This window comes from Antennarius striatus, chromosome 3 (assembly GCF_040054535.1).
Source record: "Antennarius striatus isolate MH-2024 chromosome 3, ASM4005453v1, whole genome shotgun sequence".
Classification (NCBI taxonomy): domain Eukaryota; kingdom Metazoa; phylum Chordata; class Actinopteri; order Lophiiformes; family Antennariidae; genus Antennarius; species Antennarius striatus.
This window is the reverse complement of record NC_090778.1, coordinates 12,281,884-12,309,147: the sequence shown is the minus strand read 5'-3', so window position 1 is coordinate 12,309,147 and position 27,264 is coordinate 12,281,884. Positions and strand designations below refer to the sequence as shown.

Below are 27,264 nucleotides of genomic sequence, written 5' to 3'. Positions count from 1 at the left end.
TCAAATCTATGTACAGAAAACTGGATTACTGGAAAAAAAACTTAAAAATATTCAACCATTACAACTACAACTTCTGTCATTGTTTATTATGCTATTCTAAATGGATTTAATAGATGTACACATATCTGCATTAGACAGCTGAAATAATTACAAAGTGCCAGTCACTCTATCTGACCTAAAAATGAGACTATTGTGACTGTATGCTAGTATATGACTTATGAATTCCAACAATATGTCGAAAATAGAACAATAAATGTATATATCATTTAAATACATAGATTGAATAGTCATACATTTGACCCCTTGCAGGCAGTCCTGGCTTAAACATGCGAGTGAGTTATCCTGTAAATTCTTGTGCCATGATTGTTATCAGTCGCAAAATCTTTTTTTTTTTTTTTTTTTAAATCTTGCTTCTAAGCTGAAGTTGTTGTAACTCCTTACAAAGGCATCACACTCTATTCTCCTGGAAAGGCTGTAAGTAATTCTGGCAGTGAGAGTGACTGAATGCTAAAAGCACACCTGGCAGACAACGTCGACCTGTTCACGTGTGCAGCTGAATTGGCAAAACCACAAGTAATCAGGGGTATTATGAAGCATGCTGCTCCGTGTGTGAGTCATATGCCTTGTAGTTGTGTTCTAACATACTGACAGGTGGTCTGGCTGACAGAAAAAAAGAGAAAAGAGGAAGTGTGGCTTGAGTATGCCCAGTGTCTTTGTCTCAAAACACATGGTGACTGACACTCCTCTCTGTCCCTGTTCAAAGTTTATGAGATATGTCTTGGCATATGCCAGCCAAAGAGGCTCAATTATCGCTAACCCTCAATGTTGAGGTTCCACACCACCAAGTCCGTCCATTTAGCCAGAAGGCGCTGAGAAACAGCCCTCTCACCAGGCGGACTTGAACCAAAAGGGACTCGACACTGCCGGCAGCGGCAATATCAGAGTTGTGCAGTGCATTTCTCCTAGTGAGATGCTGATATGATCAGATATGGCACCTTTTCTTCCCTTGGATCAGTGCAAGAGTTTCCTGACTCTGAATGGAGGTTTGAGGGTTGGTTGGCGGGGGTGGTGGGGAGGGTTGAACAGAGGTGCCATTAAGGAATCTGCTAACCCAGAGAGACAAGGGGTCACTTTCATTGAACTGGATGCGTACTGTAGCAGTCGCTGCACATACCAGCAGGAAATTAAAAACATCAAACTCAAGCAGAGGATCCTTAACATCCTCAAGTTATCAAAGTAAGGGTTTGTCATCCACAAATTCAAAGATTTAAACACAAGTCATATTCTGAAGTACTGTTTGTGTCAAAAACAAAGAAAAACGTCAACAGCATCTTTTGTCATTTGCAGAAATATGATTTGCAGCCAGGGAAGGTAAGCACAGGCATTTGTAATCAATCCAATCAATCCATTCCTCCCCCCTCGCTTTGTCCGATATGCGGGTCACGGAGCGCTGGAGTCTATCCCAGCTGACTGGGGGCATGAGGCAGGGGACACTCCCGACACGATGCCAGTGCACCGAAGATGTAATCAATCCATATTTCTCAAAACAATGAATAAAGCTTAGGTAAGTTTGTCAAATTCAAAATGGATTTTGGAAAAAAAAAATAAAACCACTTATCTTATTATTACTACTGTGGGATTGAAAAACTGATTATTTCAGGCGATTACAGGGTATTTTTTGTCAAAAATAATTTGACTATCCAGCCTTCTTCTTCTTCTTTTCCTTTCGACTTTTCCCTTCAGGGGTCGACACAGCAAATCAGTTGCCCCCATCTAACCCTGTCTTCTGCATCCTCTTCTCTCGCACCAACTACCTTCATGTCCTCTTTCACTTCATCCATAAACCTCCTCTTTGGTCTTCCTCTAGGCCTCCTGCCTGGCAGTTCAAAACTCAGCATCCTTCTACCAATATATTCACTATCTCTCCTCTGGACATGTCCAAACCAAAGTTCTGATACTTCCAATCACTTTGCTCTGTTTCAACTTCATCCGTTTATTCAGGACTGTTCAGGTTTTGCTGGTGAAAAGAAAAAAACAAGTCAATCAAGAATTCCTAATGTAACTAATGATAATAGGTTCTCCCTTGTTTCCTCAAGCCAGCCCGACATCTCTCTTCTATCTGGGCAGAGATGAACCCTGCTTTGATTCTGGCATTCTCCCACCGGAATGTGGGAGTTATTTTTCCGAACTGACTCAGCTCTGTCACTGCTTTCTCCTGCTGTCAAACCTGTGCAGGAAATATGGACCTCTCAAAAGTTCTTCACAGATAAACTTCAGTTGCAGATAAACTTCAGTCAGGATCTCACCACATCAGTCAGGCCAGATATGGAGGCAGGATGGTATTCTTGGTATGGTACGTCAAGGAGGCATCTCTTCCAAACTATACAAAAGCATCCAGTGACATTGACTTCCTCCAGAGAAACAAACAGTATTGTAAAGCAAGTTTTAAACCAAATCATAACTCTATAAAGAATAATTGAGGTTTCAGCAGGAAATATTCACTTACACTTAAACTTCCCAAGCAAAGCAGGGCGACAATTAACTACCTACAAATATATAGATTTATAAAATAAGCTAACTGCAGTAGTCACATATCATACTTGTCACTGTGGGACCTTCTACATCTTTCTTTCCTCGTGTAAAGTTTCTAACAGGATCCACCTGGTTGTGGTTTTTCCTTTCCGTCCATTTCTGCTCAGCTTTCAATTCACAATCCTACCCTCTGTGCTCTGCAAAGGAGTCGCAGCATTACCTCAACAAAACTTGCGTAAAAGGAGTCATTTTTATAAACCTGACATTCATCCTGTCATACAGCATCACCATGTCTTTTACATTTCTATTAAAGCAATTCTGGACAAGATTGGGCTTATTCTAGGCTTGAAATGAAACTGCTCTATGACATCACAGTGGCATTGAGTTTAAACCACATTGTCCTTTTGTTGGGAGGACTAGGAAGAGTTTCAGAAAATATATTATTCTTTGCATCCTACTGGACTCCACTGACGGTAATGTGACTAGCAGCAATGACTGATAGGTAATGACAAAAAAATTGTTTGAAAGTTAAGAGTATCCCAACTTCCCAGAAAAAAATAGATGTCTATTGTCTATTTAAGCTCAAAATCAGTTAAATTTCGAAAAAAAACTGGAAAAAAAATCAACTTACAATAATATGACTAATGATCACATTTGTAACACCGGAACCAACTACTATGACTACTTGGGTATTTCATTACTACTTCTGCTTTAAAGTATGTTAGTTCTGTGAGTATTTTGATGATTCTTGTTGAAGCTAAACTTTTTCTCAAGAGTTCCCGTTCATCTGGTGGCAGGGTGACACAAACAGAACGGTGTGTTAAATGCACACATAAAGACACTCTATTTCACACAGTGACTGCTGCATGCCCGCTCAAAACCATTTTCAAAACCGTGAGGATGTCCACCTCCATGTTTAATTGGAGAAGTCTGAGGAGAAGAGCAGAGCAGGAACACAATGATAGCTTTGTGGCCCAATGAGGAGGCTGGGGAGGCGGAGGGGGGTTGAGTGTGTGATTGAGAGGTGAATAACACAACCAGACCAAATTAAGATGTGGCGGGGGGCCAAGATGGCTGCCTGGCTCTAGTAGTTCTGTAGCTGTGACCCGACTGGCCCAACCACTAGAACTCTGCGACAGTAAGATGACACTGGCAAGTCATGCCTGGTCGGATAGAGCCAAACACAAAGTAGCTCTATTGTTGTGAAATACCTTCTGACCAGAGCTGAAGCTCACTGCTTTACATGATGACCCAAAACTTCCAAATGCAAAACTTTTAGAACTCAGTGCAGGTTACAAATATTTAGCTAGTGCCATCTGTCCAGAGGAATGACAGACAGAAAGAGAGCCACTGAGGAGGGGACACAATCCCATGAGAGGGGAGGGGAGACAGGTTCTGAGGGTCTCTCTGGGAAGCCTCACCCAGATTAGTCACACTGAATTAATCGCAATAGAGAACAATGGTCGCTGAGCTTCTGGAAACCCCAGCTGTCGCTTGTGAAAGAAAGGAAAAGCAAGATATAGGGCTGCTAGAATTGGACTGTAACGTGTAGTGGCAGTAACACACACACACGCACGCACGCACGCACACACACACACACACACACACACACACACACACACAGAGTGAGCCCTGTCCTCATCAATGTCCACTCACTTCTGTCCACTTCTGTCTGAGCTCTGTGACCAGTTGCCTCCCAGAAATCGCTGAACCAGTGTAAAAGCTCACATGTCATCTGAACATCTGAGACAATTCAAACTCCACATCCTCAGACATTTTCTCCACAGGTTCTCTCTCCTAACAATTCACTGGTTTAAGAGAAAGAGCCAGAACTTTAAAACTTACCTGCACTCTCCATTTCCATCTGGACTTGCTTCACACGTCCCCTGGTTCAAACATGACTCCGTGGGCATGGAGCATCTTAGACCTAGGAAGGGAAAGTTTTAATACACCTGCAGTTGGCAAAAAGTTTAGGCCCTTACAGACCAGTTTCAAAGCAAACGTTACCACAAAAAAACAAAACAAAAAAGTTAGTCATTAAAAAGTGCCATTTTCTTCTGATGAATTCTAAAGTGCACAGGTAATGCTCCATATATGTAAGGTCTAGGTGTGACTCTTGCCACCTCAATGTTCAGTTTTTGTGCTAAACGAGGACTTGACACTGGGTTGCCAGTGGCATGCATCCCTCTACAGTGATCCCAAAAAGAATGTGCCATTCAGGGAGAAACAGGGATTTGCAATGATTTAAAAAAAAATTTTTTTAAATAAAAACTACCTTGGGTACAAACTGCACAGATATGCGTTCAAATACAAGTGAGAAAACAATTGAAAGTTTGTTGAACAAGTGCTCAGCGCCTGACTGGGCATAACTAACGAAATGAACTGATCAGAGTAGGTAGCAGCCAATAGTTAACTTTGGAAACTTTTAGAAACAAGTTGGAAAACGTGCTTCTGTAGTTTGAGATCTTTATCTAACGAGACAAGTAAACGCAACACTTTTAAAACGAGAGGAATCAAATGAAAGTAGACGTTCGGGTCAGAGAGAATCCCTGCCCGCCACTCACCGAGCGTTAGAGTTATCAGCGACGACAAAGTTAGGTTGATAAACAAAATATGCATTCCTTCTGGTTTGTACAAATCCACGTGGGTTTTTGCATAGATCCGTTATTATGTCGTCCTTCTCGTCAGATAAAAAAAAAAAACAATAACTTTCAGATGGTCCTTGTTTAGGTCCACAGAGAGGAAGAGAGAAAGAGCAAAGCGCGTCTGTAGACTCTGAGTGCGGGATGTTGTCCCTGCTGATCCCAGGTTGGAAATGACTTGAGGGACACACATCCGCAGCTCCGCGTGGAGGGGCGTTATTCTGGTAATCAAACACACACACACACACACACACACACACACACACACACACAGACACACACACACGCACACACACGCACGCGCGCGCATGAGTACCCTGAAAAAGTAAGGATGGATGGATGGATGGATGGATGGATGGATGGATGGATGGATGGATGGATGGATGGATGGATGGATGGATGGATGGATGGATGGATGGATGGATGGATGGATGGATGGACGGACAGACAGACAGATCAACTGCTACTTTAATACTATTCTAACTTTCCTAATAATCCATTTGACTTTCAGTCATACCCCAGTCAGTGTTCATTTCCATCCTCATTCAACGATACATGGATGTGTTTTCCATGCACTGCTTCCATGTTTCTGATCACTTAAGATGAACACAAAATATTGTGACAGAAACAAAACGTTGAAATGGTGACTTTGACAGTCCTGTCCAGCAGCAGACTGTTTCCTATGGGCAATACATTTGAATTTTTGAGAACCTGTTTTTAAGTTTCGGTCTTCTAAAACTAAACACGGGTCACGCTTCACAGCATCCTGGGAACTGCCTGTTAGCAGGTAGGATCTTCTACAATGATACAGAAATGCTGACAGAGATGTTTGTTCAGTTGTCTTGCAGAGTCATCAAAAGGAAAAGCAGATTCACATCAGGTGAGTTGTGAACGCAGTCCAAACGGCTTCACACAGGTAAACGCTGTCATGCACAGGTAGACAAGACTGGTGGCACCTGTGATCATGTGGTGTCATTATCTAATCAGGTTAGATTCAAGATTAAAAAACAATTAAAGTAATCCCTTTCTTTGTTAAATAACAAACACAATTAATATGCTGATAAGGGATGTCAACCCCACAAACGTAATAACCCACAAACATAATAAAAAGTTGCACCTTTAAATGTAATAATCCCACAAACGTAGTTGCAGTCCCCTTACACAAATGTAATACCGAATTTCCCACAAAACATAATAGTTATTTATTATGTTTGTGGGTAATTAACCTTAAACCTAACCTCTAACACTAACTCCCCTAACCCTAACTCTACTGATCCTATTACCCTACCTGCCCCTAGCCCTAACCTCCCCCCAACCCTAACCCTAGGTATTATGTTTGTAATACCTAGGGTTATGTTTGTGGTAGGTGACTGCAATTATATTTGTGGGAAAGTTATTACATTTGTGGGATTATTACATTTAAAGCTGCTATTTTTTATTATGTTTAGGAGTTAATACCTTTGTGGGTTATTACATTTGAGAGTTATTACATTTGTGTGAGTTATTATATTTGTGTGTGTTATTACATTTGTGTGAGTTATTACATTTGTGGGGTTATTACGTTTGTGGGTTATTACATTTGTTGGTCATTACGTTTGTGGGGTTAACAAGGGAAATATTAGGTTTAAAGCTTAAGAAAGCTTGTCAGCTAATCCGATCTGAAAGAAGGTTTGCAGCACTTAATTATTTGTGTTCTTGTTTTACTGAAAAGATAAAAGTTTAGATTTTATCTGTCCCTTTAATGTTTTAATTTCTGAATACACCAACTTTGGGACTTTACAGATACAGTTCCGGTGTATTTATGATACCATCATTTGGAACCTTTTGACTGTATGATGTCTTCAGTCTGTTCTATCAAAGGGTTTTATAAGAGGTCAGAATTAAGCAAGTGCTTCTTTCCTCCATACATATAACATACTCAAACAATGAACTTAAAAAAATCTAACATGCAGTATAGAATATATACAAAATTTATGTTCCCTATCATATGTAAGGGCGGCACGGTGGCGCAGTGGTTAGCGCTGCCGCCTCACAACACGGCGGAGTTCGCATCCTCTCTCCGTGTCTGCGAGGGGTTCTCTCCGGGTTCTCCGACTTCTTCCCACTTCCAAAAGCATGCGCTTCAGGTTGATTGGCCGTTCCAAATTGCCCGTAGGAATGAGTGTATGCATGCATGGTTGTATGTCTGTGTGTGGCTCCGCGGTGCACTGGCGTCGTGCCCGGAGTGTCCCCCACCTCACGCCCTATGCCACCGAGATAGGCTCCGGCTCCCCGTGACCCGCTGCGGCGGATGTAGCGGTGGTAATCTGAAGATGACTGACTGACTGACTATCATATGTAAAATTTGTTCTGCTTACAAGACACTGCAGATTTAACTTCTTCTTTTCCTTTTGGCTTTTCCTGTCAGGGGTCGCCACAACGAATCAGTTGCCTCCATCTAACCCTGTCTTCTGCATCCTCTTCTCTCACACCAACTACCTTCATGTCCTCTTTCACAGCATCCATAAACCTCCTCTTTGGTCTTCCTCTAGGCCTCCTGTCTGGCAGTTCAAAACTCAGCATCCTTCTACCAATATATTCACTATCTCTCCTCTGGACATGTCCAAACCATCTCAGTCTGGCCTCTCTGACTTTATCTCCAAAACCTCTAACATGTGCTGTCCCTCTGATGTACTCATTCCTGATCCTATCCTTCCTGGTCACTCACAGAGAGAACCTCAGCATCTTCATCTCTGCTATCTCCAGCTCTGTCTCCTGTCTTTTCCTCAGTGACACTGTCTCTAGACCAAACAACATCGCTGGTCTCACCACAGTTTTGTACACCTTTTCTTTCATTTTAGCTGAAACTCTTCTATCACACATCACACCTGACACTTTTCTCCACCCGTTCCATCCTGCCTGGACACGCTTCTTCACCTCTTTTCCACACTCTCCATTGCTCTGGACTGTTGAGCCTAAGTACTTAAAATCCTCCACCTTCTTGATCTCTTCTCCCTGTAATCTCACTCTTCCACTTGGGTCCCTCTCATTCACACACATGTACTCATCAGGACCGATTGACTTTTCATACTTCATCCTCTTCAATGCCCTCCTCACTTCATCCTGACTAATCTTTGCTACTTCCTGGTTCACAACAGTCACCTCTTCTAGTCTTTTTTTTTTCTCATTTTCCTTATTTATCAACTCTTCGAAGTACTCTTTCCATCTTCCTATCACACTACTGGCACCTTTCTCTCTATACACTCCTGTACCTCCTCATTCCACCACCAAGTCTCCTTATCTACTTTCCTTCCAGATGACACACCAAGTATTCTCCTACCTGTCTCCCTGATCACATTGCAGATTCAACTAAACACAACTTATTTATCAAATATTGTAAGTTCCCTCAGTCAGGAAATTTACTTAAAAAATCCACATGGAACTATTTTCATTTTTATCAGACATGGTTATATATTTACTCACTATGAAGGCCGTGTCAATCTCATGCTGTACTTCACTTAGCTTCCCACAGAAATTGGGAATTTCATTCAATTTCATACTTCTTCCACTTTTTATGTGAGACATGAAGACTTTCATAAGAAAAAATCCACCAGAACACAATCAGGATTGTTCTTTTGTGTGTAGGTGTCTATTAATGTCTTTTTTCAGATGACTGATCTTCCCCAAGACTGGGGGGCAAAGTTTTTGACTGACTGGTGGGCCACACAGAGTTCTATAATTTAACGGGGGCCAGCTAAGGAACAAATGGATGGAGTGTTTTTTCGTACAAATGCAAATGACATGTAAAAACCATTATATAAAATTAAATTAATGAGATTTTGTACGAATTACATTTAATTACATAATTTAAACAAAGTTTGGAATGTCGGATTCCAAAGCCAAACGGCTCGCACATGGCCTGCAGTCCATACTTTTCCCATGACTTCTATGGATGCTGGTTGTGTCACTTTTATTTGGTCAGCTGACCTGATGGCATGAAACTCCAGACTGTCACACTTTTGGGGTTAAACCTTGACCCAAGGTTCAGCTGTGATATTTATCAATGTCATTTGGTGGTATCTATTTACTCTTATTGGCAATTTTACACTTAGCCCCTGCCAGGTCAGTATAGCTAGCAGAGAGATCAGAGCATTAACACAATCAAAAAAACTCATTCTTCTCTTCTTTTCAAGGATGTGCATCAAAGCTGTGTTTCATTTAAATGCCCCATTGTGCTCTTATTCATTGTTTGGAGAGGAGTGAGAGGGCTTGTTTATTGTATCACATTGTGAGGTGCAGAGTAAACAGGATTTGTGTTGATTTCCTCCTCATTGTGTTGACCTGGGATTTAGGGTCTGACTGATGGACTGGCGTGCCACAGATGGAGAGACCTGTTCTACTCCATCAGCCACAATATATCAGCTAGCTGTGTCTGGACAACTACAGTGCTGTCTGCTGGGAATCCTCAGCCTTGAACTGATGGGATCATGTAGATAATAGCCTCTCATGGACAGCATATCTACAAGGGAAAGTGTAAAGGTCAGGTGTGAAAGAACACCACATATATTCTGTAGAATGATAAAGATTGGTCTTAAAAGTTTTCATGTGACGAGCATGCATTTTACTCCATCTTTTCATCTCTTGTCTGATGGTCACTGCTACAGAGTCAGAGGAGGTTGTGTGACCACCCATGTTTGTTTGTAAGATGTCTTAAAATTCCATGAACAGAATGTGATCAAATTTTGTATACATGTGGATGCTGGGCTGAGTAAGAGTTGATTAAATTTCTTATCTGTAACCAGGGTTAAATTTTCCACTTAGTTCAATATTGTGAGATAGGGACTTTGTAAATATTTTTCAATTGCCAACAAAATAATAGCAGGCCAATCAAAACAAAAAAAGAAAGGATCAAAATCTAGATCATAATCTGAGAATGTGTTGGCTCTCATGACTGTTTAACTTTGTATGTTGATTAAACAGAACTTCATATGAACTTGTTCATCTACTACACTCACTGAATGACCTGTCTGCCTCTAATACACAATATTACATTGTTTTGCATAAAAGATCTTCAGTTGGGTGTTGTGGGTGGGCGCTGGACATGTTTATTTAGCTTACTGGTAAAGTGCCTTGCCTTGCATCTCTGCATGGACTACAGTACTGAAGGGATGATAGTGGACAGCTGTCAACTCAAGGAATTTTTTTAAAATTATAATGTAATCTTTTTAAAGATTTACCCAGCTTGTGAGGTAAAATGGAAGGTCACAGCGAAGCATTGAGTGTTGTTTCAACCAGCTTTTGTTTGTGAGTTTTGATCACCTGTTGACTCTTAATCAGATAAACTTTACTGGCATCGGTAGAAGCCAGTTTATGTTATTCTTTTAAAACCTGAGACTGTAATCTCTGTAAAACGCGTCACATACAGTATATATTCAATATTTACGCAAAACAACTGGGACCTGCAGTTGAACAGCCAAGAATTGTGCATGCAGTATTTAGGGGAGGATCCTTATCTGCAGGAGATCATTATATGTGAAAGGACAACTATGATGTTAATCAAAACCCAGTGTGTAGCAGTTTTGGTTTGAAAAGTAATTTTTTGTTGTTCTTGCAGCAAGTAAAATAGAAAATATTACAAGCCTTATCTTATCCGTCAGTGTCTGGATCTTCCCAAAGAATCCTTTGAGTCAAGGAATGAGAAAGTAACATGTCTTTATTTCTGTTGGATGTACTGAAACAATCTCTTGATGTTCACTACTTGTGCACATTTTCCCTGTATCCTGCAACAAAGGTTGCTGGTAAACCTTGTTGCAGAAGCCCTAAATGTTGAAAAAAACTCATTATAAGTTCAACAAGTATTTATGTGGGTAACTGAAAATATTTTGTTGTTTCTTTGTTTCTTCTTTTCCTTTTAGCCCATAGAGATCTTTCTCTCCTTCTGAAGAAGTATCCAACCTCTCATACATGTCATTATATGCCTCTTGTATGGCCATAGCCACCTCCACTTTGGCTCTCCATCACACCTCAATGTATTCTCTCTTTGGTCTTCTCAGTGTCCAACATCTTCTCTAGGCTCTTTCCAGTATGGTTTCCTGTACTTTAGAGTTCCACCGCCAAGTCTCCTTCTCCCCTTCCCTACCAGAAAACACCCCAAGTACTCTTCTGCCTCATTCTCTGATCACCTTGGCTGGTCCAATCATCTGGGAGTCTCTCCTGTCCACCAATACCCTGTCTGCAGATCTTGTTTAAAAATCACTCAATAGTTTTGTAATATCCAATCTTATAATGATCAATCCAGTCTGTAATATCCAATCTTATAATGATCAATCCAGTCTGTAATAGTCCAATATTCTTTGCTCAACTTCCACCACATGGTTCTCTGCTCTGCCTTTGTCTTCTTAATCTTCTTTCCCACCACCAGTTTCAACTTACACTGCTGTTAGCTACACTATCCTCCACCACTACCTTACAGTCAAATGACGTCTTCACAAAATATAATCCACCTACATGCTTCTATCTCCACTCTTGTAAGTCATCAAATGCTCCTGCCTTTTCTGAAAGAAGGTTTTCACTATAGCCATGTCCATCATTTCGAGGAAGTCTTCCAGCATCTGCCTCTCCAAGTTCCTTTCGTGCATGCCAAACTTACCCATCACTTCTTCATCACCTCCACTTCCCTCCACAGCATGCACATTAAAATCTGCACCAACCACAAGTCTCTCTGTCTCAGGAATGCTCCAACTAACTTATTCTACCTCCATCCAGAATTTCTCTTTCTCCTCCAATTCACGTCTTACCTGTGGGACATAAACACTACTGTAATCATATTATACATAACACCCCCTACTTGAAGTTTCACCCTTCTCACTCTGACACTCTTTTCACCTTCAAGACACTCTAAATTCACATTTTTGGAAGGAAAGTAAATGTGTAAAATATTTAATGTCATCGTTGTAAATAGGTCTGACTTCAGGGGATTATAAATCCTCAGACAGATAATGTGTTTTAATATACAAGAGTGAGGCACACTCAGTAAATAAGAATTAATAAATAAGCATAAATAAATAAATAAGAATCATTAGACCAGCCTCTTCTGTCGAACCTGGATATTCTCTCACTACAATTGTTGTGTCAATGTCTTTAATTTATTTTGACATAACAACATGTAAATTCTTTTCTTTAATGTCTTTTTGACAAACTGTCACTCAGATTTTGAACGCTTGTCATTAGTTACAGGAAATATTTTTTCAAGAATTTCAAGCAGGTGTTTGAAGAAGGATGACCCAATGTGTAAGTGTAATCAATTGTATGTTAATACACATGAAACATTCTGTAAGATGGAAGTAATAAATTCTCTCTGATGCTCTCGTTTTACTCATCTTATCCACCTGGCTTTTTCCAGGAAACTTCAAAGTAAAGCTGCCATTTAGAGTGATTTTCATTATCAATTAACACTCCTGTTATTCATGAAATTCATGTTGTTGTTGTTGTTTTTTCAGAATAATGAAATTAAATGAAATATTAATAAAGCCACAGGATTGATCCTTCTATCATTATTCTCAAGAGTCCTTCATCAACCCTTTTGTCTGTGTTTCCTTTTCCCAGCATGGAGAGCTCAGGGTCATACCTTTAACACCAGTCCTGTGATTTATTGTTAAAATACATTTTGCATTCACAATTCAGATAATTCATACAAGCTCCCACCACAACAATAAAAAGTGTACCTGAGGGAAGGAAAATGGGCAATTGTATTGCATTGGTATTATTTCCTGAGACACAGATTGATGTATCCTGGTGTTGCAGTATTGTTCTTACTGACGAGGAGTGCTCTGCAGACTTCATTGTTAAATTGTAGATGCTACACAATGTGACAAAATACAGGCAAGGATGATTAATTCATACACTCCATCAAGGTTAAAGGAAGGAGACTGTTGAGATTTCTTTCTCTTTCTTTTGTGGGGGGCCTTTTTCTTAACACACAGTTTTGATAACTGAGAGATAACTGTCTCTTGATAAAGATTTCATAACACATAGACTTAAGTAAATGTTTTTTCTCATCAGATTTCTTCCATATGCTTGTGTAATGATCTACAGAATTGAATTTATTGTATGAGCTTGTGCTGCTGCATAATGATTACTTTTGCTTATGACAGGATTTAGGAAAAATATGTTTTCCAGGACACTGATTTTTTAGTGAAGTTTTTTATTGCATTGTGTTTTATTGTATTGTGACTTTAAATGTATTATCACCACTAGAACCATGCACAATAGGGTATGTATTCAAAAATAAAGTAAAAGTAAAGTGGCAGAAACTAAATGTAAATGATACCTTCTGGTTTTAATCCATTAACAGCATACATTCATCTCATTTTTGTATACTGCAGCTGCTTCCCAGTATTGTGGTGCCCCGTCTACATAAGCATGAGGTGCAGACAGCCAGGCACAGCAGGTCAGTGGTTCTCCTACCCCAAGTGATAGGAAGCCATGGGAGGTCCAGAGACCCTGGTCCTGTTTTTGGATATATAATCACAAACAGGAAGTCCCTTTAAGCCAGTCACACAGAGTCACTTCCTTCTTTTGTTTACATGGGGTTTCATTAGACTCCCAAAGACTTAGTTGTGAACTGCCATCAATGTAACAGCAGAGAAAATCTCACATTGATTTTTTTCCCCCACATACTTAAATTTGAAGACTTTTCCCAGGGTGATCACAGCGTTGTAAAAGTCTATCCATCGTCTAAACCACTTTATCCGCCGTAATGGGGAGCTGGAGCCTATCCCAGCTGGCTTAGGGCGTGAGGCGGGGGAAACTCCAGGTGCGACGCCACTGCACCACGTAACCACACAGAGACAAACACGCCTACACACACTCATACCTAAGGTCAATTTGGAACGGCCAATTAACATGAAGGGTGTGTTTTTGGAGGTGGGAGGAAGCCGGAGAACCTGGAGAGAACCCACACAGACATGGGGAGAACATGCAAACTCCGCACAGAGCGGGACTCGAACCTGAAACCGCCTTGCTGTGCGGTGACAGCGCTACCAACTGCGCCACCGTGCCGCCTGTTGTAAATGTGTAAAAGTGAAATCAATCAATCAACATTTTTATAGTCCAAATTCACAAATGACAATTAGCCTCTTAGCCTCTTAGCCTCTAGCTGTTACAAAGTAACACCCTTAAACCCTCAAACCAGGTGAGCAGACACTGTCACTATGGCCACAACACCAAACACGCTGAGAAGCTGCATTCTGAGTTGTATTAAATACTGTTTGTACAGTTTTGCATCTTTATTACATCATATTAATGGTTTCTTGACCATACATATGAAGTGTCTTTTGCAATAGTTACACATTCTAAAACTATGAAAACATACCAAGACATTTAACAGTGATTTATAAGGAGACTTTTAGGAGACGTTTCTTCCGATGAGAGGAAGAACATGAGGAACAGAGAGAATGCAACCTGAGGAAAAGATCATGAAGTATCACAGGTATCTTATAAGCAAATAAGTGATATGGATCAATTCAAAAAGCAGAAAGTCACAATTTTTTTGTTGTTGACATAATAATACACATTGCACTAGGTGAATAACAACCACAGTGCAGATTTACCCCTCATGTTGTGATTTAAGATGTAGTGTAACACACCTTCAAGCCGCTGTTCCGAGGAAAGAAGGGAACAAAAATCCTTTGTTGCTTAAATATTTGATAATTACTGAAGAGAGAGTTCTTACTCCCCCTGCATACCTCCCTTTATAAGCTCTGTCTACAGACCAGTATTCCACTCCTTTACATCTTGTGAAGCCATAGTCATTATGTAAAAAGCTATTTTTGTCATAACATGTAGTTTAATATAATGGGGAAAAAAGTAATATTAGAGGCTGTGTTTTGAGGATGCAGAAGCTTCTCCAGGGGATTATGTGTTACTTTAAAATGTTAGCTTCCCAACATTGCAGTGAGGCTACTTGCCTGAGGCACAGCCCGGAAAAAAGGCTGTGTCTGAGTGGGTTTGGGAACTGCGTGGCCTTTCCCTTATTAAGATTTCCCACGGGGCCCTTAAATTCTATTTATCCTCATACATCTCCCACTTTTCAGCTTTCATTTTTTGGTTTCTAGCTCTCACTTATAAATGTAATTACCTTTCTATTGGCCTATCTCATCCTGATGTCATTTACTCTGAGCCAACTTACATTATGTTTTCTCTGTCAGTGTTTTACCCTCTCTTTTGACTTTAACATTTCAGCTGCCGTTCAAGAGTATTTCTTTCCCACACACCAATGGCTGTGACACTTGTCAGAGGTCCAGACTTGTTTAATTCCCATGGGGGATTTTAGCAACTTAACTTTTTCCTGCAGCGTTAAACTGACTTACAGTGAAATATTAAAGTTGACATGATTTGCATACTATCTTGCTTCAAAGACTGAAGTCTCTAATTATCTTGTCTGACATCAGTTAATTTATAATGATCTATCAAAACAAATAGTCTAGATGGTGGCTTCATGCAACGAATGTAACTGAAGGGCAACTTATTCTCCAACATTGAATCACTTCCTTGAATAAGGGCCAACACCTAACATTACAGTCAAGGCTGTCACCTTTTCCTACTCACTGCCTGTTTCACTCAAATCTGACATTCTTGCTCTTTTTTTTGTAGCTAAGAACTTGCCCCTGTTTTTTACATTTTCTCAACATTACAATGTGGAGAGACAGAAAATAGAGGAAAGACAGCTAGAAGTAAAACTTCAGAGTTGCGTCTGAAATCTGTAAACTATGTGCATCTATGTGCAGTTTTAACAGATTTGATAGATCCCTAAACAGTTTATGCATATCTTGGTATTTTCAGATGGTTTTGTGAACATATAGTAAACATAAGTAATATTTATGTTCAGGTATTGATATCACCTGGCCAGTTATCTATAACACCAATACTGGCAGCACGTGGTGGTTAAAAAAAATCTAAACAGTCAGTAATGGCAGGCAATATTGCATGTGTTATGTGTATGAATTAATGATATAAACACTCCAATCACTGAAATGGTTATAAAATGTTATAACTATCCCTCGTTTTTTCAGCAACCAATCATTCAATGTATTAGGTGGGTGTTAACAAACAGTGAAACTTTTCAATCTGTCCAATCTATCCTTAGATGTACAATTACAGTAAAAAAAAAAAAAAACATTTCTGTGAGCACATAAACTGGACATTGAATGGTGTATCATGATATTGTGTATTTATCACTCAATTTAAAACCAAAGTCTTGCCACACATAGGCTTCATCTACCATAAATCTTATTTGGACTTTGTGGATCTTTCTAATGTATCACTCTATCTTCCTTGCATGGTGACTGGATGAATTCACTTTCCAAATTACTGAATGGAAAAGGTTGGTGTTACAAGTGTACACAAAACTGGACTTGCAATTGCTGTGAACAACAATTTTGACAAAATATGATCTTCACAGTACTGATAAGAAGATTGAAGTGACTGGACTGATTGCATCTATTCATCCCAAAGACTTCTGTGCTATGCTGCTACAAAACATAAACCAAAAGAAAATTATCCAGTTGGAAGTGGATGCTTGAATAATTTGATCAGCCACAGATAAAAACTTTGCAAAATGTGAAGTTTTTATCTTTGCATTTTGCATTTAGCACAAATAAATCACACACAAATCATACAAATGTGAAGCTGTTTAAAGTACATTTTAGGATAACACGGTCTTGTAGCCTGCATACGTAAGATTTCTCAGTGTTCTCCGCTGATGCAGGGAACAGTATGTGAAATCCACAAGAATTGCTCTGCAGCTGGGATAGACCTTATGTGATTGTGGGTGAGTTCAAGCCCTAGTAATGTGTGTGTGTCTGTGCATGCATGCGTGCGTGCGTGTGTGTGTGTGTGTGTGTGTGAGTGTGTGTGAGTGTGTGTGTTCCCTGTTTGTGAGAGTAATCTCATAATTGTAGTCTGAGTGAGGGAAGGAAGGGTGAGGATTAGTGCTCCTGTTTGCTAATGTGTGTAATGTCTGAATACAACAGCGTGGGAGCTCGTGACATGGTGCCACACAGAAAGCGAGAAAACAAGGAGTTTTGGGCACAGCAGAACACCTGAGAGGATTAAGTTGACACTGATGGGAGATGTGACCTTCGGAAAAAACTGCATCCCTTAGTGGAGATTTTATAAAAGTGTGCTAGACAAACGTTTGAGAGAACTTATGTGTAGCAAGAAATGTAGTGAAAGTAGTATGATTTCTTCTTTGTTCGTCATCATGGTTCATTCAGTCAGGAGAAAAACATAAACATAATAAATTCTGATTAATAACATAAACATCATTATATAAAACAATCTTTAAATGATATGATGCCTTGATTTAAGATAAACTTTAATGTTTTCATTTTTGTCGTCTCCAACCACATAAAAATTGCAAGATATCAGAGTCTTCTCTGTGAATGGTTGAAGACAATATTTTTAGTTTTGAATGTCCTTAATAACATCCATCTCGGTTGGACTCTTTCTTGTAAGGTTGTCAGACATTTAGAATATCACAATCTTTGTTGGTTGAGAGACACTGTGTTATGTTGCAATGATTGCAGCAGCAGTTTGGCTGCCAGCTGAGATAATCTAGTCTAGTGGAAACATTTAAAAACTTTTGCACATAAATTATGTAAACATAGGGCCAGGCTTTAAAAAATACTACAGTTAAGTAGTACTGATGCTCCATGGTGCTGACAAGCAGACATTGATTTGTGGTAACAGGAAATGCATCAGTTTATTTACCCTGATAAAAGCCATGCTCTGTGTGTCCCAGTCATGACAGTGTTTTTTAACTGAAGAAGCTAAATTTAACCATAACTGATCTGATGCATACTTTCGGAAAGAATTTATAAAAAAAATGTCTTATAAAAAAGATGCCTGTGAATTAAACACAAATATCAATTTTCTATATTATTTTACAGACTTGAAATGTCCTGAGTGCAGCAGACAGATGGAAACCCAGACACAGTATGAGAACCTTAATTCATGACAATGACTCTCAGGACAAAGAAGCTGATAAGCAGCAAAGTGCACAAACAGAATGCATACTTCCCCCTCAGCAGTACCCTGCCCACAGAATCACATACTGTGCTGCTTTTCCCAGCAGAACGTACATGATTCAAAGGAAGTAAATGTTTTGTTTTCAGCAATTAAGGTCCTTGGCGTCTTGTTTTTTTCTTTTAAAAAAAAAAAGGTTCCTTTTCTTCAGGTCTCTCCTATAGGTCTGGGGGATCAGGGAAATCTCTGATTTTAGTTCAGAATCCCCCCTTTCACTTCCAAACATTAGGATAAAATCACATGAATTATAGACGCTGTCACTATTTGCTGATATACTTAATCCTATTCTTGAAAGAAAACAGCTATTTGAGGATCTGGCTTTCATGCTGTTCTCAGGGTACTTGAATATCCCCTCTGTATAAACAGAGACAAGCACAGTTGTGTACATATATAGACATGTTTGTCCCCATTTGACTCTCATGACAAGACAATCTTACACAATGGTGGGAAATATATAACTCAACTTGGCGATATAATTGAGTGGCAGTAATCCCTAAACAGAAGCTGTGAGAAAGCTCTGGAGAAATAAAAGGTTTTTCACACCTCTTGACTGCTAATGACTGCCAAACAAGGAGTAATGAAACCAAAGCAATGCATCATTAAAAAAGGTATTTTCCCAACACCAGTTAAAGCTGCTGTTGTTGACTGAAAGATGTTCAGACTGAGTGTTCTGACTTCTTTTGCATTCAAACCCAGTGAGAAACAGAAGGAGTATTAACAGTACAGCTATGATTATAGCAAGAACTCTTGCGTGAACGTAAACCTGGATGTTCTCATGTAAATATGTATTTGATGCACTCATTGACAAATGCTGAGGATGTTGTCATCCATGCTTTTGTCACATGGCACACATGGACGTGTTAGGGCATTGAAAGATGCATTGTCTGAAACACACAAATCTAATTTTTCTATTGCAGAGAGTATGAATGAGCCTTTCGGTGGCTCAAGTCTGTCTGGACTGGAAGTTCAGGAAACTGGAACAATATTGGTGATGGAACTGGGTTTTCATGCTTATTGTACCTTTAAACCTTATATGGCTTAGATTTTCACCTGACCAGCCAACATCTAAATTTGTAGCGCCATGTAACATTTCATTTCTGTGAGCAAATAAATCTCATTTTCGTACAATAAAATGCAGTCAGTGCTGTTTTATTTCAATGGATGTTGATAAAGATAAACAAAGCCGGAAATTTTTTTCAGTCATCTTTTCTTCCACCCAAAAATCGTTATCTTGTTAATGGGAATAAGGGATGAAATGTGGAATTAACTGTGACAGAAGCAACTGTGATACGGTTGGAAATCAGATGTCTGAAGTGGCTGAACTGCGGGACATTGTTTTCTATTTGCAGGATTGATCCATATGGAAGAATACAACATACAGTCAAACAGTCACTTCATCATACCAGCAAATGATGTTTATTGATGATGGTCTCAAATATTCATTTTTATCCTCTACCGCACTTAATAAGTTGATAACAGACAAGAGACAAATGAAAATGAAGAATACTTTAATAATTGCAGATTAGGAGCAACATATTCATGAAAAATATCCACAAACAAAAAAACAAACAAATTCCAGAAAACACCAGAGTGACATGAAGCTGGGCATCTTGCTCCTTTGTCAGACGGGAATCATACTGTTAGTGTCTATGTGACTATATTAGCTGGTTTTCATTTCAAGAAATACATAACTATTAATTGATATAATTTGAATTAATTGTATTTATAATTGTTTATTTTTCATATTTATTATATTGTATAAATGAGCTTACTACTGATAATGTGTTGTATCTTCCTAACATTAATTAAATTCAGTCCTGTTCAGCCAAGCTGTGTCATTTTGCTATATGTGTGGTGGACAGCAGAGTGTTTGCTTGAGATCATGGGGGGAACAGCATAGAAATAAATACGTGTATGTATAAATATAAATCTCAAACAATATCTGTGAGAAACAATACTGGAACTGAAAACCTCTATGTAAAACAGACACTAGTAAATAAACACAGTTCCTTACAGCCATAACAACAGACTACTTGCTTTGATACTGAACAGCTTTACCCGTAGGGGCTTTTATATTTTCACTAACCTGGCTACAACTAAAGGCTGCCTCCTAACAATAAAAACCCCAACTTCCTTGTTCAGGAAAATGAGATCGTGAGATTCACACCTTCAGCAGCCTCCCAACTGTTATCAATCCTTCATCAGTTTCCCACACTATGTGTGCTGCACACGACAGTCTGTCTGTTTGCAAAAGTTTAGTAAATGCTGACGCTGTGTGACAGTCCTTTGCAGCCTGCATGAGGCGAGTTACTCCTCTCCTCACCCAGGTATGCTGTTGTCACCAGATATCTCTGAGACATCAGACTCGGGTTCATCTGACACCTGTCATCCTGTTTCATTTTAATCAATGGTTTGTTTCATCCCTCTGCTCCTGCAGCACAAAGGAGATAGCCTGAGGTAACGATATGCTGTGTATGAACTAAACTCATATCTTTTTCTCTCCAAAAACACAATAATTTCTCAGAGTTTCCCTTTTTAACCAGGAACAACATTCCTTTGGAGCCTGGGAACAATTTCTAAAATAGCAAATATTGATGTTTGAATTAACACTGTGGTTTTTCCTGCTTCCTTACAGGTGTGAAAGTGTGTTGTTGTTGTTGTTGTGGTTGTTTTTTCAGTCAAATGCTCTTCAGAGAATCATATGCATTTCATTATTAATGATCACAGATATTGAACATTCAAGTGTCTTTGGGGGGAATGAAAACAATCATACCCAGATTCACTACTGTTTACATTTAAAGGTGGTAAGAAAGACTGTTGACAGTTGATGAACTCACTAAGCAGCTGGTTTCATTTTGCGTCAACATGTTTATCCTGTAAACAGGATGAGCACTGAGACTTTGCATAACAGACTGAATATTTTTAGCTACATGTTGAAAATGTGCTTTCCCTTTAATGACACTGCTTGCTACAAGGGGAGGTTTTATGTTTTCCTTGTAATGAGCTCTCTGCTGACCTCACTGCGGCCTCTGTCCAGCTATTCAGAGTCACTGAGATGGAGCTGGAACCTCCAATGGGGACAAATAGTCATTCTGCTCACTCCACATTATATCTGACCAAAAGAGCACATTAATCCTTCTAGTTAATGACTAACATGTCCATTTACCATGGTAACCAAGTAAATGTACTCAATGTACTCAAATTACAGCAGTGCTTCCCTTGACATTTTCATTCTGTGCCACTTTTTACAGTATTTATACTTCACTATAGAGGGACATACAGTATATGTAGACAGAAAATAATTGGCACAAATTTAGATGAATGTGGAAGAGATGTTCACGCAAATTGAAGCATTTCATTGTGATCATTTTATCAAAAAAGAGAATTTTAATTTATTTGTAATCATTTTGATGTTTGGACTGTTGGATGGATGAAACAAATGTCATGAATGAGTCACTTTGGGTTGTTTGTAATTATGACGCGAGTCAGTTAACAAGATCCAGTAGATTTTGATGACTCTGAGGTTTTACTTTTGTTACGTCTGCACAACTTTTTTCTGTGTTTACTGTAGGATTCAGTCTCTGAATGAAACTTTCCATTTCTAAAGCCTTGCTGAAGTGACAGCGTGGCAGTCAGAGTGGATGGTGGGTGCAGATTGTTCAAGGAACCATCTTGGCTGCTACATTCCTGGTCTGAAGCACTGGTTTTCTTGCGTTTTAGCCTTTATTAAGTGAGGAAAAACAGTAATTAATCTTTAAACAATTGTTTCTTTTTTTTTTAGCTCTTCAAAATTTTTTTGCAAAGTAAAACTTACTTTGAGATGCAGACCCTTGTTTCATCCATATCCTTAACCTTATTATTCTTGTGTGCTTTTTGAGTTAGGCAAGTTGGCCTACCATTTTGTTTTCAGACAAAACAGAGACGTACGATCCGTTGGTTACACTTGGTACATGTGGGCTGTGAACTCTGAAGCTGAAACCACAAAACAAAACCTAAGCTGTATTAAACCCAAAGCAGGATTGCATTTTCACTTTCTTTTACACCGCAGGATTGTAATTGTAATATTAATACCACTATCAGGCAATTATATTGATCAATACTTGTTTTTTTAATCAAAAAGTAAAAGCCTGCATGGACAATGTATTATGTCCCATCACTATGTGTACAAATGCTTTGTTTCCAGACCGTGGCTTAGAAACTGTTTTCAGTCTGTCGATGATGAACGTTTAAAGTGATAAGTCAAAGGAGACTCTGCCACACTCTGACACGTTGATTGACTACAACAAACCACACTTTGGCATGAGAAGCACCGTCTGTTTGCTCCTCGACACGATTAATGTGTGAAACCTGAGCAGACGCAAGTATTTGTCTCCTGTTTGATTTGGATTTGTTGTGGATCCAGTGGGCAACGTTATACTTTTACAACGTATCAGCTGTTGCTGCCAGGCATGCAGTCAGTTGAGGGGAGGGGAGGGAGGGGTGTCACACCTTACATGTTGACTTTAGCACATTCACACGGCTTCACTTGGAAAAAAAAATGACCACTCTAGTCGGCTTTTGATTTTTTTGTCCCTCAATAGCAGTTTAATTTTTGTATTTCATGAATTAAGACTTTTTATTTTAATAAAAATAGATGTTTTTCTGTTTTAACTATGACAAAGGTGTGGCCGAATGGGTGGAAAGGGAGGAAAAAGTTCAACAACTATTGAATAAATGAACATACAATTACATGGAGACATTCCTGATTCTGGGTGGCACGTTGTTGCAGAAGGTAGCGCTGTCCCCTCACAGCTAGAAGGTTCTGGGTTCAAATCCTCTCTGTGCGGAATTTATATGTTCTCCCCGTGTCTGCGTGGGTTCTCTCCGAGTTCTCCAGCTTCCCCTCACACCCAAAAACGTGCAGCTTAGGTGAATTGATCATTGCAAATTGCCTGTAGGTGTGAATATGAGTGTTTATTTTGTCTTTTATGTGGCTCCACAGTGCACTGACTTCACGCTAGAAGCATCCCCCACCTCTCTTGCACCAGTCAGCTGAGATAGTCACCAGCAACCCCTGTGACCCACAAAAGCAGAAGAAGTGAATAAGAAGATGAAAGAATGAATGAATTCCTGACTATAAGACAATTAATCCTTGTGATGAATTTATTCTAGTCAGCTCTCATTTGAATAAAATATTCCAACAACTGTAGGGTGGGTTTGCACAGATTACAGTAAAGACTTTGGATGAACCTTAAAATTTTGGCTATGGTCTGTCTCTTAATCATCTAAAAGTCATTAACTAAAATTTCAAACGTGGGTATCACTATACCAGCTCAACAAAACAAGTATAAACTGTCATTGGAAGAACGTCAGCCTGCCAATTAGAATTTATTTAAATACCCCGCTAATCCTGATTGTCATTCACACTTCTGCAGACAATCTGGTTTCCACACAGGAAACCAGGAAGCCTTTTTAAAGGGTGGAATTCTGTAGAGACGTTTTGTTGTGTCTTCTTGTTCTTACTTGAATTTTTCCTCATCTTTTAATTATTCCTATTATAATCCTGAATGATAACGGACAGGTAAAAACATCACATGTGTGTTCCAAAATATTGATCACATCCAGATTTTTGTGGCTAAAGTGTGAAGTCTGTCAAAAGTATCGTAGCGATAACATGGACACGGTCTGAAAGAATGGCAGCAGTTTATGCATTAAGGCGGCTGTGCTGCTGTGAGCTCAGGGAGCAGCTGGCTGCTGTGTTTTGGCCACTGGATAGAAGGTGTTCATGCTGCCAGCTGCTTCTGCACACGAATGAGCACACAAGCTCACACACATCCTTCACAGAGGTCTTTACACACACAGCATGTCATTGTTAACAGCTGGCAGGGGTTTTACTGCTGTATTACTGTAGGCACGCAAAGACTTGGGGGATAATGGGGTATGGTAACCTTGATTGTCAAAATTGGGATATAAATGCAACAATGAGACACAAATAGCCGTTTTGTTTGCAATGGATATGTACGCATGTCTTTTGTCAGTTTGTAATCCCTCCGTAGCAGTGGAGGGGGTTAGATAGCATTAGCACTGAGCATATTTGGATGAAATTTGAGAGTATAAATTCATTTTTTTGTGGTTTGGGTGGGAGTTGTTTAAACAATGGACAGAAACGGTCCTAATTTTTCTGTCTATGGACAATACCACATTGCTGGCATTTGTTACAGTTCAGTCACATATTTAAGGGTAAGAAAGGACTGCAGAGATCAATACATGGGAAAACTTCAGTCTAAAGGAATTTTTATGCTATCCAAGATGATCCACTGAGGTAATATTGAACTCTTTCTACATATGCATCACTGGTATGAAGAACAGAGAATAATAATGTGATCACTACTATGCAAATGTATTTCAGTAGTAACAAAACCCTTATTTAAATGAAACCTTGATTAATTGAACCTTATCAAAACTATATACAAAAAAGATATCTTAAAAGAATAAACTTTTCGACTGTTGCTTATAGTAGTCAAACTATGATTATCAAATGATTTCACTGTTAAAAAACAAAATACAACTTCCCTGTTTGCCTCTCCATAGAGAAAAATGACCCGACAAAGATTCAACCAGTGGCTCCTGGTGTTCCTTCAAACAGAGATCCCCTCTGATGTCGTTTATCATTGTTCATCTCAAGGAGTTATTTCGGTCAATGTTTCTAATTCAATGTGCATTTTGTATCATTTCTTAATTAGTTATAGTTAAATTCAACATTAACTTGAATAATTCCTCCTTTCCCCCCCAGAACTTTCATCTACATCACTTGGCATTCCACTGTCTGGAGTTCATTTATAACAGTGAAGAACCAACAAGTTAAAGATTTTCCATTGGGAGGTTGTGCAGAACATGATGCACTATAAAGGGTCAAGTTTGTATTTATTTTTTGTTATACAAGGTTGTAGGAAAATCAGCAAATTAATCTTTGAAGCTATAAATAAAGTCTCCTTGGGTCAGGCTTTTTGAAAAACCACTCTGGATGGTGGAAAGGTAATGATTCTTAGTATGTCATGATGTCTGAACATAAACACCTTCAAGTTCAAGCTGAAAGTCATTTATCTGTTAAAATGAGTAAATATACATGAATGTGTACTGAGGGATGTAACAAAACATTATTTAGAATCACTTCAGTGAGTATGGTTACAAAGATAGGCTGATGCAAAGATGTAAAGGAAGGAAGGAAAAGGCAGAGAATCTAAAAAAGCAAGAACAGTAATTAGAGTCAGGGAAACGAGTGGGAAAACTGGGCTTCCAGTTAGACAGAGAAGGTCCCAGGCCAGCACAGGGACTGGTCAGAACACCAGTGGGGGAGGGATGGGTGGAGAAGAGCAAGGTTCCCATGCCCCGGAGGCCCCGAGGGAGTAGCGATGGCAGATGTGACGTCTGGGGCTTTCCCCTCCTCTCCTTCATCTGTACTGCTTCCATTCCTCATTGGTCTGGTGTCCTCCACTGTGGGTCCTGGCTTGTAGACCGTCTGGTCACTGAGGGGGAGAAGACTCCAATCCATCACATAAACTTACTCTGAAAATGCACACAACAGACCCAACATTGATTCTCATTGGACGGAAGCAACTGTTACCATCATGATCAGTCCAATAAGACAAGGTTTTCTATTATGTGTCATTAAAGACTGACCATTTTGTTTCAGGTTTACATTATAACTTATCCATGATTAATATGTACCTTTTGAAATGACAGGTTTTGAATACATATGTTGGTTGATTCAGTCTTGGTCAGTTCTTGGGGAACAAACTATATCTTACATTACAATTCATGCTTAGATCAATTTTATACTCTAAAAGCAAGTTAATTTTGTTATCATATTACTTTTTCAAAAAATTTTTAAAATTGGACTCCTGCTTTACCAAACACTATGAAAAATTAGAAAATGATGAAGTGCTTTCACTACCAATGCACTAAATACAGCAGCTAAACTCTGCCTCTAATAATCTGTGGTTAACCCTCTGTCTATAATAATTTCTGAAGGCATCTTTCTAGTGTAGGAGCATAAAGAGAAATGTGTCAGGGTGGTTGGATGCGTCTTTCAGCCGTTGACCAGGACTGGAATGCCATTTGGGACCAAAATTGTCCCCAAACAAAACTAACATCACAATTCTTTGATGCTTTTATCTTTACTGACACGTTGAGATGTTTTATTGTTGGAGTTGGAGGCGAGAACGTGTTGGAAGTGCACAATGTCTTGGACTGTAAGCAGACCTTATCTTAGTGATGATAGAAAAGATGAAGTCAGGCTCAGGAGTCTGAAAAGAAGTGTGAACTGTGAAGAAAGATACCTGTGAAAGAGATAGAGAAGGGAAGGATCGTCCCAGATCCACGTCGAGCCAGTTTTTACAAGATTTTGTCAGCATAAGGCAGCTGTGTGGAGAGGCCTTTATCTCACTAATGCACTGTATTACAGAAGGCCTCTTAGAAAGCTCTGTCTCTGTGTGACTGGAAGAAAAAGATCAGGATTGGAGCCCGCCCCTCACAGAACAGGATTAAGACCCTGTGAGCTGTCATATATTTTCAGCCGCCATGTTACACTTTGAAGCCCTGCGACTAGCTGTCAACACCATCAAACTTGGCAACAAGAGCTTGGCCTCTGACACTGCACTGAGAGAGCATATCTCAGGGTTTGAGGTCCATGATCCAGCTTTCTTTGAGGCTTCTTCCCAAGCTCCCCGATGATCTGTAAATAAATATGTTTAAGTCCCTAACTGTTAAGGGTCTGCTTGCTTTCTGCTGGATTTCAATTAGATACAGGGAGAAGAGGTGATAGAGGCATAACAAATTAGGAAAAGACTTTCTAGATGGTGGACTGCTGGTTGTTCAGCATGATGTTATCAGTAATAACAAACAGGAAATGACCTCAGATCCTCTGAGAAACATGGCAAAGGAATTAGTTTCAGGTGACATTCTCCCATTGTCCTTTTAGGATAGGGTTGTTAGATTCCGTTAGATAACCCTTATTCAGAAGATACTGGTCAAGCTCTCTGTTTCT

General features: G+C 39.4%; 1 protein-coding gene across 1 annotated transcript in view; it reads right to left on the bottom strand.

Annotated features, from left to right (window-relative positions):
- LOC137592204 (neurogenic locus notch homolog protein 1-like) overlaps nt 1-5,325 on the bottom strand; it is a 37,544-nt gene extending 32,219 nt beyond the window's left edge. Inside the window, exons 1-2 of the mRNA XM_068310187.1 lie at nt 5,097-5,325; nt 4,378-4,459 (exon numbers count right to left, since the gene is read on the bottom strand). Of these exons, the coding sequence (XP_068166288.1) occupies nt 4,378-4,459; nt 5,097-5,151 (137 nt within the window). The 5' untranslated portion in view covers nt 5,152-5,325. The remainder of the gene's footprint in view (nt 1-4,377; nt 4,460-5,096) is intronic.
- Between the last annotated feature and the right edge of the window lie 21,939 nt (nt 5,326-27,264).